This window comes from Eretmochelys imbricata, chromosome 14 (assembly GCF_965152235.1).
Source record: "Eretmochelys imbricata isolate rEreImb1 chromosome 14, rEreImb1.hap1, whole genome shotgun sequence".
Classification (NCBI taxonomy): domain Eukaryota; kingdom Metazoa; phylum Chordata; order Testudines; family Cheloniidae; genus Eretmochelys; species Eretmochelys imbricata.
The window spans coordinates 3947992-3960706 of NC_135585.1; the positions used below are offsets into that span (position 1 = coordinate 3947992).

The window sequence follows — 12715 nt, forward strand, 5'->3', positions numbered from 1 at the left end:
GGAGACCTGGGATCCAGTCCCCAGACCAGAGACACCAGCCCGGCTACTCCGGAATTGTGCTGCAGGGCGTCGCTGCCCCACATAGGCCAGAGCAAGGTGGGTTCAGGCCTGGATTTCACACTGGATGGGGTTGGTTTGGCCACACTCAGCACCAGGCTTGCAGCTCTCTTCCCCAACGCCAGATCCTGGCACTGTGAGGGTGGGGTGGGCGCCAGGATTTCTGCATGCCACGTCTGTGCCCTCTGCCCCCCAGGCGTGAGTAAGATCGTGACGGTGGACGTGAAGGGGAACAGCCCCCTGTGGATGAAGGTGAAGGACCTGGCGGAGGGCGTGACATACAGGTTCCGGATCCGGGCCAAAACCTTCGCCTACGGGCCCGAGATCGAGGCCAATGTCACCACGGGGCCGGGGGAAGGTACGGCACTGCCGCGCAGGCTCACGCTGCCTCTCGGGGGCGGGGGGTGGCTTTGTGATGGGGGGAGGGTCCCCCAGGATTCCCGCGAGCACAGATCTCTGCAGCAGGAAGGATTCACCTGAAGGGCCCCATGGGCCAATGTAGTGGGAGCCTGGATGGGCAGTCGGGGTTGGACGTGGGGGTTGGAGCCATGGGGGGCTGAGAAGAGAGGAGGGCAGGGGGCTGGGCTCCCCCGCCCCCAGCGATGTTAGGGGAAGGTTGTGGTTTTTCTCCCTGTTACAATGTGTTTTGTTGTGGTTTGCCAGGTGCCCCTGGGCCACCGGGTGAGCCCTTCATCTCCCGGTATGGCTCAGCCATCACTATCCACTGGGCGAATGGGGATCCCGGCAAGGGGCCCATCACCCGATCCGTCATCGAGGCCCGGCCCTCAGGTACCGTACGTGACCCCTCCCCATGCATTCCCCCGCCCCTCCCTCCCCCCGCCACTGGCCTGGCAGGAACACAGGGCCCAGCTCTGCCCCACGGCTGCCATCCCTACAGGGCAGGACACGTGCTGGTGGCCTCGCAAGGCACCTGGGCCCCTGGGGCCCACCGCAGGACCAGGCCCTATGGGCACCCCTGAGCACCTTCCACTCTAGACGGCGCCTCCCCAGGGCCTGAGAGGTTGCTGCGGTGGGTGGTGTGGGCAGACGCCAGGCAGGGAGGCTGAGGTAACCCATGCTAACCCACGTGGGGCCTTTCTACAGTGCGGGACCGAATGGGGTTACGCCAGGCAGGTTCTACTGGGTTGTACCTGGGTTCCCCAGCCACTTCGCCTGGCAGAACCGCTGCCAGGGCAGCCCTGCTTTTGTAACCCCACCGGCACCACACGCAGAGCGGCCGGTGGGGGAGTGGGGCAGCGCGCTCTGGGACCCCTTGCCGCACAGAGCATGGGGGAAGAAGAGCCGGCCACACACAGCATGGGGGTAAGCAGGGCCAGATGCACAGAGCACGGGGCTAAGGAGGGCCAGATGCACAGAGCACGGGGGTAAGGAGGGCCAGCCTCCCAGAGCACGGGGGAAGGAGAGCCAGCCGCACCGAGCTCGGGGGTAAGGAGGGCCAGATGCACAGAGCGCGGGGGAAGGAGAGCCAGCCGCACCGAGCACGGGGGTAAGGAGGGCCAGATGCACAGAGCGTGGGGGGAAGGAGGGCCAGCCTCCCAGAGCACGGGGGAAGGAGGGCCAGCCTCCCAGAGCGTGGGGGGAAGAAGGGCCAGCCTCCCAGTGCGCGGGGGAAGGAGAGCCGGCCGCACTGAGCACGGGGAAAGGAGGGCCAGATGCACAGAGCGCGGGGGAAGCCCAGCGTGCACGGCAATGGAACAGCCGGTTACAGTCAGGCAACCCTCCGGTGGCTGAAGACCCAGGGAGGTACAAGCCCTGGTGCTGCTGCAGCAGATGGCGATCCCCTGTTAGCTCAGAGGACCCCTGCCACCCAAAGGTGCTGACTCCAGACCCTCATGCCGTGTGTGCCGTTCAGCCAGGACCTTTGCACCCATCACTTGGGGCGAGGAATTTGCTGCCTTCTGCCCCCCACCCGTGCACCCACCCCTGGCTCTCTAGGGCCGCTCCCGCCCCTCACCAAGCTGGGCGCCTCTCCTCTCTTCCAGACGAGGGGCTGTGGGACATCCTTATCAAGGACATCCCCAGGGAGGTGACCTCCTACACCTTCAGCATGGACATCCTGAAGCAGGGGGTCAGCTACGACTTCCGGGTCATCGCCGTCAACGACTACGGCTACGGGACACCCAGTGCACCCTCCCCCTCCATCTCAGGTGCTGGGGCTGGGAGGGACGTGCCCCAGGCTGCTCTCCTGGCCTGTCTGTGGGGCCGCTGTGCCAGGAAGGAGGGTTCATGCCACAGGGAGGCAGGGACCACCTCATCCACCCTGTCCCACCTAATGTACCTCCCTCCCTGCAGCCCATTTCCCCTGCCCCCGGGCTGGAGGGCCAGGAGGGGAGGGGATCGAGCACTTGGGGAAACCAGCAACAGAGGAGGTGGGGGGCAGCAGGTGCTGTCAGCGCCCTGGGGGCAGGGGCCGGGACTGGAGGGGAGCTCAGCGGAGGAGGTGGGGGGCTGAGTTAAAGGGCACTGGAGCAGCCGCTCCTGGGAAGGGGGTGATCTCTCCATGCGCATGGGCACCTGCTTCCTTGGAAACAAGAAAACTCTTGGCAGCTCCGCTCGGGTGCCTGAAAATGGACAGATACGGCCAGGACACCTGGCAGTCACCGTACTGTGATTCCCCTTCCCTCCCCACAGACACTGCCCATGCCCCTCACTCCCCACCCATCGCCCCTGCCAGCCCAGCCCTGGGCTCCCACACAGCTCTGCCAGGGCCCCTCACTCCTGACCCATTGCCCCTGCCCACCCAGCCCTGGACTCTCCCCCTCGCTCTGCCAATGCCCCCAACTCCCCCTCCCAGCCCCCTGCTATCCCAGCCCCCCAGTTCAACAGGTTCGTTGTTTGCAAGTCTATTGGGGTTCCTCGGGAGCAGAGGAAGAGTCCCTGGAATGAGTTAGGTCCCATCCCAACACACAAACAAGCTCCAAGCCCCGCTAGCACCCAGGACAGGCCCCAGGGTGTGAGCCAGCAGGGGGGTGGGGGACTCACCCTGCTCTCTACGGCTGCCTTCCAGCCCAGAAAGCCAACCCCTTCTACGAGGAGTGGTGGTTCCTGGTGGTCATCGCCTTGGTCGGGCTCATCTTCATCCTCCTGCTGGTCTTCGTCCTCATCATCCGCGGGCAGAGCAAGAAGTATGCCAAGAAGTCAGATGCAGGTGAGCGCCCAGCGGGGCTGCCCGGCCCGGCCTAGGGGGACGTGGTGCCACGGAGGCTGCGGCGTGGGAGGAGCAGCCCCCAGACTCACCCAGCCGGGGGCAAGGTGCTGGGAACCAGGGGGGCTGGCTCCGAGCTGCCCCGGTGTCAAAGACAGAGGTGCAGTGCTGGGAACCCGAGAGCCGTGCCTGGGTACGGGAGATTGCGTTTCGCCTTCCCTGCCTGCAGCTTGCACCCCAGAGGGCCTGGCCGCGTGGCTGGGGTAGACCAGCGCCGCTCTGCTGGAGGTGTGCCTGGATATACCAGTGGAGGGCCAGGGGTCTCCATCAGCTTTTGCCCTAGTTGTTATGGTTCACGTACCTCCCTGCACCCCCTAACCCTGGTGTTAGGGTGGGACATGGCTGAATTGGTGACTCCAAAGCCGGGGGAGCCAGCGTCGGGGTGCGCCCTGGCATTCCTGGGCTGGGCATGGGGCCTGCCCCGGCCCCCCAGCGCTGGGAAGTTTCCCCGAAAGCCCCCCCCAGCAGCCTGATCAGTGGGAGCCTTTCCCTTCGCTGCCCTGGCCTGCGGGTGAGACCTTGTCACCTTCTGCCACTGGCCCGCGAGCTGCTCTGCTGACAGGAGAGGAGCGACACCAGAACCGTCCCCCCAGCACAACCGGCCCATCCCACCCCTGCTTTGCCACAGACACGGGTTAGAAAAGTGCCTCGCGGGCTGTGTTAATGGTCCTGGGAGCTAAGGATCCAACGAACAGCTTCTCTCATGGTGAGCTGCCAGCGGCAGGAAGGGTCATGGGGTTTGTAAATGCGGCTCTGTTTTCTTAGCCAAATGAAGGGCTCAGATTGTGGGGCTAATGCCGCCCGCCCTGCTCAGTCAATACACTTGTGTAGCAGAGCAAGGGAGAGACGCCTGGCGCTGGGAGCCTGGAGTCCTGGGGCGAGTCGCACCCAGAGCCTCTAGCACTGGTGCCTGGGTTCGTGGGGCCCAGAGTTAGACGCCAAGGGGCCCGATTCTCCGCCCCCCTGCTGCTGGGTCATTGCTCCTACCTGGGCATCGTGGGTGTGAAATGCCACCGCACCGTTCGCTCCGCTGGTGCCGGTGTCTGACGGCAGCTCTGCACCAGGAAACGCCCACCCCGGCTGGAAGGCAGGGAGCAGTGGGGCCCCAAGGGACCAGAGCCGGGCAACTTGTGCAGCTGTTTGCAGAGGAACCCTCTGCCCAACCCCAGCACTTGCCCTTCAGGGATCTCAAAGCACTTTATAGACATTAAAGAGTTAACCCATGCGGGCGATCAGGAAGCATCAGTATCCCCGTTTTAGGGATGGGGAAACTGAGTCACAAGCAAAAAGAAAAGGAGTACTTGTGGCACCTTAGAGACTAACCAATTTATTTGAGCATGAGCTTTCGTGAGCTACAGCTCACTTCATCAGATGCATACCGTGGAAACTGCAGCAGACTTTATATATACACAGAGAATATGAAACAATACCTCCTCCCACCCCACTGTCCTGCTGGTAATAGCTTATCTAAAGTAATCATCAGGTTAGGCCATTTCCAGCACAAATCCAGGTTTTCTCACCCTCCACCCCCCACACAAATTCACTCTCCTGCTGGTGATAGCCCATCCAAAGTGACAACTCTTTACACAATGTGCATGATAATCCAGGATTTGTGCAGGAAATGGCCTAACTTCATTATCATGCACATTGTGTAGAGTTGTCACTTTGGATGGGCTATCACCAGGAGGAGAGTGAATTTGTGTGGGGGGGTGGAGGGTGAGAAAACCTGGATTTGTGCTGGAAATGGCCTAACCTGAAGATTACTTTAGATAAGCTATTACCAGCAGGACAGTGGGGTGGGAGGAGGTATTGTTTCATATTCTCTGTGTATATATAAAGTCTGCTGCAGTTTCCACGGTATGCATCCGATGAAGTGAGCTGTAGCTCACGAAAGCTCATGCTCAAATAAATTGGTTAGTCTCTAAGGTGCCACAAGTACTCCTTTTCTTTTTGCGAATACAGACTAACACGGCTGTTACTCTGAAATGAGTCACAAGCAGGTGGTGATTTGCCCAGTGAACTGCTGGCAGAGCTGGGACGCAGATCTCCTGATGCTCAGCCCTGATTTGCCCAGGGCCTGCTCCCCCACCGCTAGGCGCAGCGTGCCAGAGGGCCTGGGCACTTAGCAGATTGCATGCCGGGCAGGATTTTACCACGCTCGCAGCGTAGCGAGCAGGGCTGGCCAGACACAGAGCTGAGACCAACTTCCAGCAGAGCACCAGCCATGCGGCCCGCTCCTCACGCCTCCAGGGGGTGGGCTGGCACCGGGAGCTCTGCGTAACCCGTGCCCCCCGGCCACGCTGGGGACCTGTGAAGAGCAGCACCCCAGCCTTGAGCCAGCCCCACGGAGGCGCCGCAGCCCTGGGATCCAAGGGCTGGCTGGAGAGCGGGGGGTGAGCTCGTTCCCTGAGCCCTCCCAGCCCAGTTCGAAGCTGTGGCTGGCACTGGTGCAGACCAGACTGAGTGATGAGATGGGACGGGTGAAGGCTGCCCTACCCCTTTATAGCCACTGAGCTTGCTGGGCGGGGTGCCCGCTGGCTGAGCTGGGGGGTTTCCTATGCCCACGCATCTGCGGAGAGAGAGGGGGGTCATTGGCCTGGGGAACCCCTGGCTCCAGTACACCTGCCTGCTCCCCCTTTCTCCCTCGACTTTTGGGGGGGACTTCCGTTCCAAATCCCATTGCTCGTCTCCAGGCCGCTCCCCACAGCATGTCCGGGAGGGTCGGCCCAGGAGTCTGAGCCGGTCCCGTAGCCGGGTGTGTGATGTGCGGGTTCCCCACGGGGCTCGGCGCTGCCCCAGCTGATGGCTTCCCCCCCGCCCCGACAGGGAACAACTCCAAGGCGAACGCACTGAGCCACGGCGAGATGGTGAGTCTGGACGAGGGCAGCTTCCCGGCCCTGGAGCTCAACAACCGGCGCCTCTCCGTCAAGAACTCCTTCTGCAGGAAGAACGGCATCTACACCAGGTACCGGCCACAGGGGCCCAGGGCTCTGTGTGCCCAGCAAGAGATCTGGGGCCAGGCCCCCGCCCCCACTGTGCCCCACTGGCCGGCTTACTGGTGTGCGAGCACCTGCCGGACGCTCCCCAACACCATCCGCACCCGCAGGTGGTTCTGGGCGGGGAGGGGAAGCCCGGAGCAACACAGGGGTTGGACGTGGCTCCGGATCGGGCCCTCCACCTCCAGCCGTCAGCTCAGTGGGGCTGCCGCTGCTCGCCCCTCACTCAGGGCTGTCGAGGCGGGCGGGGGCTAGCATTGCTCTGAAGCATCTGGAGCCGGGACCCCAGCTGTGCCGAAGCAAAGCCCACAGGCATCCCACAGGATTGCTCGGCAGGAGAGGAAGCCGGAGCCGCCGGGACCCCGCTGGTTAATGGCTCAGCCCCAGAGGCCAGCAGACTGCAGTGGGGACGGCTGGGGTGCTCTGAACAGCCCTGCTAGCGCCCAGAGGTCACGGGGGCGGGCGTCAATGGGCTCAGGTGGGGCCTGCAGGGGTGGCCGTGGCTGGTCTGCCCAAGCGGGGCCCGGGGGATCATCTCCAGCGCCAGAGTTCTCCCCTTCCAAACGAAACGTAGAGCTTCCGTGTCCCTGCCGAGGTCCCCGCCGCGGCCCAGCCCCGGGAGCCTGCATTACTCCGACGAGGACGTCACCAAGTACAACGACCTCATCCCGGCCGAGAGCAGCAGCCTGACGGAGAAGCCCTCCGAGATCTCCGACTCCCAGGTGAGGGGGGCCCGCCGGGGCCAGGGCTCTCAGCTCGGCAGGGCTGGGGGGCAGCACATGCTCATGGCAGGGCCTGGCTAGAGGGTGAGAAGCATCTGCGGCCCAAGGGGTTGGAGGCAGGGGTCAGATAGGCCTCCCCACCCCATTCAGCCATTGCCCCCTGTGGGGGAAAATTGCACCCCATGCCTGGGATCCCCAGGCTGGCTGCCCCCATCGTCCCCCACAGTTCCTGTCCCCTCTGTCAGCTGCATCCCCTGGTCCTCATCACCTCTCCGCACCCAGCAAAGGGGATCGGGAACAGGAGTGTGTTCCTGTGCATGCTGGGAAAGGGAGGATGATACAGTTCCCCGCCCCCGACTAATTCCTGGTAGAATCCCCATTGCTGCCCGGGGTTTCCGCCTTGGGGCATGCAACACCAAAGGCTCTTTCCCTGTTTGCAGGCAGGCTGCCCCCCATGCACACTGGGCAGCACCACGGGCATGGGTCACCCCCAGAGCACCCAGGGTTGTAGTTTAGCTTCTCAGCTGGGCCTGACGGACACAAAACTCCTGTCCCCTGGCATGTGCCCCCGGGACTGTTTGTTCTGCCCCAGCTGGCACAGCACATGGGTGGGGGTCGGAGGCTTTGGCCTGTCCCCAATGCACCAGCATGCCCCTGCTTTACTGCTCAGACAGCCAGAACCCTAGCAGGATGCTCCGCAGCGACCAGCATGGCCAGGGCACAATGGGACCCTGGCTTTCCTGGTGTCGGAGCGGGGAGCCGGGCGTTCGCACAGTGGGGAGTTGAGCAAATCCAGGAGGCTGGAATCTGAGCTGCGGTAACTGCCAGAAGCTGAATATACCCAGGGACAGTGGAAACAGGCCCGCACTACGGGCTCCCTCCACACTGGTATCAAACCCCAGCTGGCTACCTTGCACTGCCTTGACCACGCCGTGAGCTGTCGAGTGTTTTGCCCAGCTCTCCACCAAGGGAACAGCTGCTCCAGGACCCCAGGGAAGCCTGTGTCCCCATCTGACACAACCTCTCTTTGGGCCATAGAATCATAGAATATCAGGGTTGGAAGGGACCTCAGGAGGTCATCTAGTCCAACCCCCTGCTCAAAGCAGGACCGATCCCCAACTAAATCATCCCAGCCAGGGCTTTGTCAAGCCTGACCTTAAAAACTTCTAAGGAAGGAGATTCCACCACCTCCCTAGGCAACGCATTCCAGTGTTTTACCACCCTCCTAGTGAAAAAGTTTTTCCTAATATCCAACCTAAATCTCCCCCACTGCAACTTGAGACCATTACTCCTTGTTCTGTCATCTGCTACCACTGAGAACAGACTAGAGCCATCCTCTTTGGAACCCCCTTTCAAGTAGTTGAAAGCAGCTATCAAATCCTCCCTCATTCTTCTCTTCCGTAGACTAAATATCCCCAGTTCCCCCAGCCTCTCCTCATAACTCATGTGTTCCAGTCCCCTAATCATTTTCGTTGCCCTCCGCTGGACTTTTTCCAATTTTTCCACATCCTTCTTGTAGTGTGGGGCCCAAAACTGGACACAGTACTCCAGATGAGGCCTCACCAATGTCGAATAGAGGGGAACAATCACGGCCCTCGATCTGCTGGCAATGCCCTTACTTATACATCCCAAAATGCCATTGGCCTTCTTGGCAACAAGGGCACACTGCTGACTCATATCCAGCTTCTCATCCACTGTAACCCCTAGGTCCTTTTCTGCAGAACTGCTGCCGAGCCATTCGGTCCCTAGTCTGTAGCGGTACATGGGATTCTTCCGTCCTAAGTGCAGGACTCTGCACTTGTCCTTGTTGAACCTCATCAGATTTCTTTTGGCCCAATCCTCCAATTTGTCGAGGTCCCTCTGTATCCTATCCGTACCCTCCAGCATATCTACCTCTTCTCCCATTTTAGTATCATCTGCAAACTTGCTGAGGGTGCAATCCACACCATCCTCCAGATCATTTATGAAGATGTTGAACAAAACCAGCCCCAGGACCGACCCTTGGGGCACTCCACTTGATACCAGCTGCCAACTAGACATGGAGCCATTGATCACTACCCATTGAGCCTGACGATCTAGCCAGCTTTCTATCCACCTTATAGTCCATTCACCCAGCCCATACTTCTTTAACTTGCTGGCAAGAATACTGTGGGAGACCGTGTCAAAAGCTTCGCTAAAGTCAAGGAACAACACGTCCACTGCTTTCCCTTCATCCACAGAACCAGTTATCTCGTCCTAGAAAGCAATTAGATTAGTCAGGCATGATTTGCCCTTGGTGGATCCATGCTGACTGTTCCTGATCACTTTCCTCTCCTCTCAGTGCTTCAGAATTGATTCCTTGAGGACCTGCTCCATGATTTTTCCAGGGACTGAGGTGAGGCTGACTGGCCTGTAGTTCCCAGGATCCTCCTTCTTCCCTTTTTTAAAGATGGGCACTACATTAGCCTTTTTCCAGTCGTCTGGGACCTCCCCCGATCGCCATGAGTTTTCAAAGATAATGGCCAATGGCTCTGCAATCACAGCCGCCAACTCCTTTAGCACTCTCGGATGCAACGCATGTAGAGCAGTGGCCTCAGGGTCCAGGCCAAGGTTCAGGGAGACCCTTGGCAGCGATACGCCTGGGAACAGGACGGGGCTAGAGAGAGACCCCCGGAAACCGAGTATTCCCCCAGGACCTCCCATTACGGAACCCGGTTTCTCCCGGCCGGCCGTGCATTTCCAGGTGCAGATGCTGCAGCTGTGCTGGGACTGGCCCCTAACGAGGCCTGCCTAAACGAGCCCCTCTCCTGCAGTGGCCTTGGGGGCTGAGATTCAAATGGCTGCCTGGAATCCCCACTCCATCTGGAAGACTGTGAGTGATGGCGAGGCCAAAACAGACCCTGCCGCTCAGCGCTCTCATTAGCCCCTGGGCTGTGACAGCAACTCGAAGACGGTCGAGTGGTCATGCAGCACCTCGCGCCGGCCACGTGGGGCGAGCAGCGGGCCCGTGCCTGCTAATCCCACTTCGCAACTGTCTCAGCTGAGCCACTCGACTTCCTGGTGCACTGGTTCTTCCCGCCCTGCAGGACCCTCACTTGGGAGTGGCCAGTGCTGAGCGCACCTAGGGAATAACCTAAGCCTCAGAGCAGGATTATGGTACGCGCCCGGAGCAGCGGGCAAAGGTGACAGGCCAGATCCTTCTGTCAGTTGCAGCCAGGCAAATCCCCTCTGAGTTGGGGGGGACGTTCTGGGTGTAGCTGAGATCTGACTCTGACTCATAATGCCTGCATCTCTTTTACACCAAGGTCCCTTTGCCCTTTCACTTGCACCCATAGCTCCTTTATGCTACCGAAGTGCAGGGAGTGGGCATCTGGCCCAGCTGGCTCTGAGAACCCGGCCGACCGGCTCTTTCCTCCCTATGCCTTGGAGGACTGTAGCTGCGCGACCAAGCCGTGGCAGAGCGCTGGGAAGGAGCAGAGGGAGCCCGAGGGGGTGGAGACGTGGGTGCTGCGTGAGTACCAAGCCTGCCTGTGTAGCCCCACGACAGGAGCTCCTGCAGGTGCCCCCAGAGATCAGGACCCCCTTGTTCCAGGCACTGGGTAGCCCCGCATGGAGAGGGCCTCGCACTCGGAGCAGAGAAGACAAAGGCTGGAGAGCTGGGGCCCCCACAAGTGCAGTGACGCTTACTCGGGGCATCTGTGGCACAGCTGGGAATTCGGTGGCCGCTCCCATCACCTGAGCCTGGTGCAGGCTTGTGTCTCAGAGCCACGGAGGGGAACAGGCAGCTGAGGGCTTCCTGCTCTCCAGGACTTTGCAGATCTTCAGCAACCCCCCAGCTGCCCCATAATCCTGGGCCTTGCCTGGCCTTTTCTTTGCCTGCAAAGTGGAGGCAAGTCCAAGTTAACCCCCCTTTGCATTATCATGGTTGAGTGTCTTTGAGGAGCTGTTCAGAGCTGAGCTAGCTGAAAGCTGTCACTTGATTGCTTTCCTGGCCGGCCTGAGCTTCCTGATGAATGGGGCCATTGTGCCTTGGAGAAGGGGGAAGCTGAATTCAATTATGGAAAGCAGAGGGCGAGTTGAAAGGAGGGACGCGAGCCAACCCAGCCTCTGCCTGAGCTCTCTCTTCTTCCCCCGTCCTCCCCACCTTGCCCTCTGACAGAAATAACTCTGGCTGTTCCCAGAGACGGCGCGTAGGATCAGCGCTGCCAGGGCGGGCGCTGGGCCTGGTCATCGGGGACACCAGGGTGGGCACTGGGCCTGGTCATCGGGAAGGGACACCAGGCCGGGGTGGGCACTGGGCCTGGTCATCGGGAAGGGACACCAGGCCAGGACGGGGTCCGGGTCTGGTCATTGGGGAAGGGACGCCAGGCTGGGACAAGCGCTGGGTCTGGTCGTGCTCTATCACCAGCTTCCCCCAGGGCCCAATTCTGACCCTCCCTTACTCTAGTGCGGTTCCATGGAATCACTCTGGGCTCACACCAGTGTACGGGAGACCCCGGTCCCCTGAGCTCAGTGGATACACAGGGAGGGGCTGCTGCCCACCTGCCAACCCCCTCCCCTGCCTGCAGGATGGGTGCGGTGGTGAAGGAGTCAGATGCAGGCGTCTTGCTCTGATGTCGTGTAGGGTCACGGTTTCCAAGATGCCTCTCACAAGTCCAGTGCCCAGTGGGCTGCTGGTGGCACTGCCCAGCGGCTGTTTCCTCAGCTCCTTCTACTAGCACCGTGTCCTTGCGGGCATGTGCTTGTCGGGCCGGCTGAGGGCTGCAGCCGGGCACAGCCAGACCTGTCGTAACCCAGCGCTCTGTCTCTTCAGGGGAGCGACAGCGAGTACGAAGTGGATCAGACCCACCAGAAGGCCCACTCCTTCGTCAACCACTACATCAGCGACCCGACCTACTACAACTCCTGGCGGCGCCAGCAGAAGGGCATCTCACGGGCCCCGGCCTACAGCTACACGGAGAGCGATTCCGGCGACCCCGACCACTGCCCCTTGGCCAACAGCACCAGCACCCAGCAAGGCAGCCTCTTCCGGCCCAAAGTCAGTAGGACTCCAACCCCCCAGACGCCCGTCAACCCCCCCAGCCAACAGAGCACCCTGTACCGCCCCCCCAGCAGCCTGGCTCCGGGCTCTCGAGCCCCCATAGCGGGATTTTCTTCTTTTGTTTGATGGTTTCAAAAGAAATAAAGAAAAGCGAAAAAGGACGAAAAATCCCAAACCCACGTTTACGTCCAGAGTTATTTTTTCCGAGGCGAAGGAGACACCCCGGCAGGGCGAGCCCAGCGCCGGCCGGGGAGAGACACGCGGACCCAGTTCGGATTCTAATCATTTGCTGCTTCCAGAGGCGCATGGAGCCCTGTAGAAGAGGAACCCCTTGAAAGGACCTTTGCAAAAGTTTGCAGGGCCGCGAGTCCGTCTGGAGGGGCCTTCTCTTCTCTTTGAGGCTGAGGCGCGGAGAGGAAATTCACGGGGGAAAGGACGGCAGCTGCTGGGCTCCCAGCCGACGCTGGGGTCTCCGCACGGCGCTGGCTCCTTGCAGGCGGGTTTCCTCAAGGGCCTTTGCTGGCAGGACAAACCCACCCCTTTTTGGCCAAAGCTTTCTTTGTGTGACCCCTGAGTGGCCAGCCGGCTAGCGGCAACCCACGGCATCCACAGGAGCGGGGTGTGGAAATGCCATTGGCCAGCGTGGTCGCACAAGACTTCAAGCAGCGAACCCACGCTAGCAACGAAGGGTGTC

At 61.0% G+C, this 12715-nt stretch overlaps 1 protein-coding gene across 1 annotated transcript in view; it reads left to right on the forward strand.

Moving 5' to 3' along the window:
• SDK2 (sidekick cell adhesion molecule 2) overlaps positions 1-12147 on the forward strand; it is a 169377-nt gene extending 157230 nt beyond the window's left edge. Inside the window, exons 39-45 of the mRNA XM_077833358.1 lie at positions 254-415; positions 721-846; positions 2061-2225; positions 3086-3226; positions 6110-6248; positions 6854-7001; positions 11794-12147. Of these exons, the coding sequence (XP_077689484.1) occupies positions 254-415; positions 721-846; positions 2061-2225; positions 3086-3226; positions 6110-6248; positions 6854-7001; positions 11794-12147 (1235 nt within the window). The remainder of the gene's footprint in view (positions 1-253; positions 416-720; positions 847-2060; positions 2226-3085; positions 3227-6109; positions 6249-6853; positions 7002-11793) is intronic.
• Positions 12148-12715: the final 568 nt, after the last annotated feature.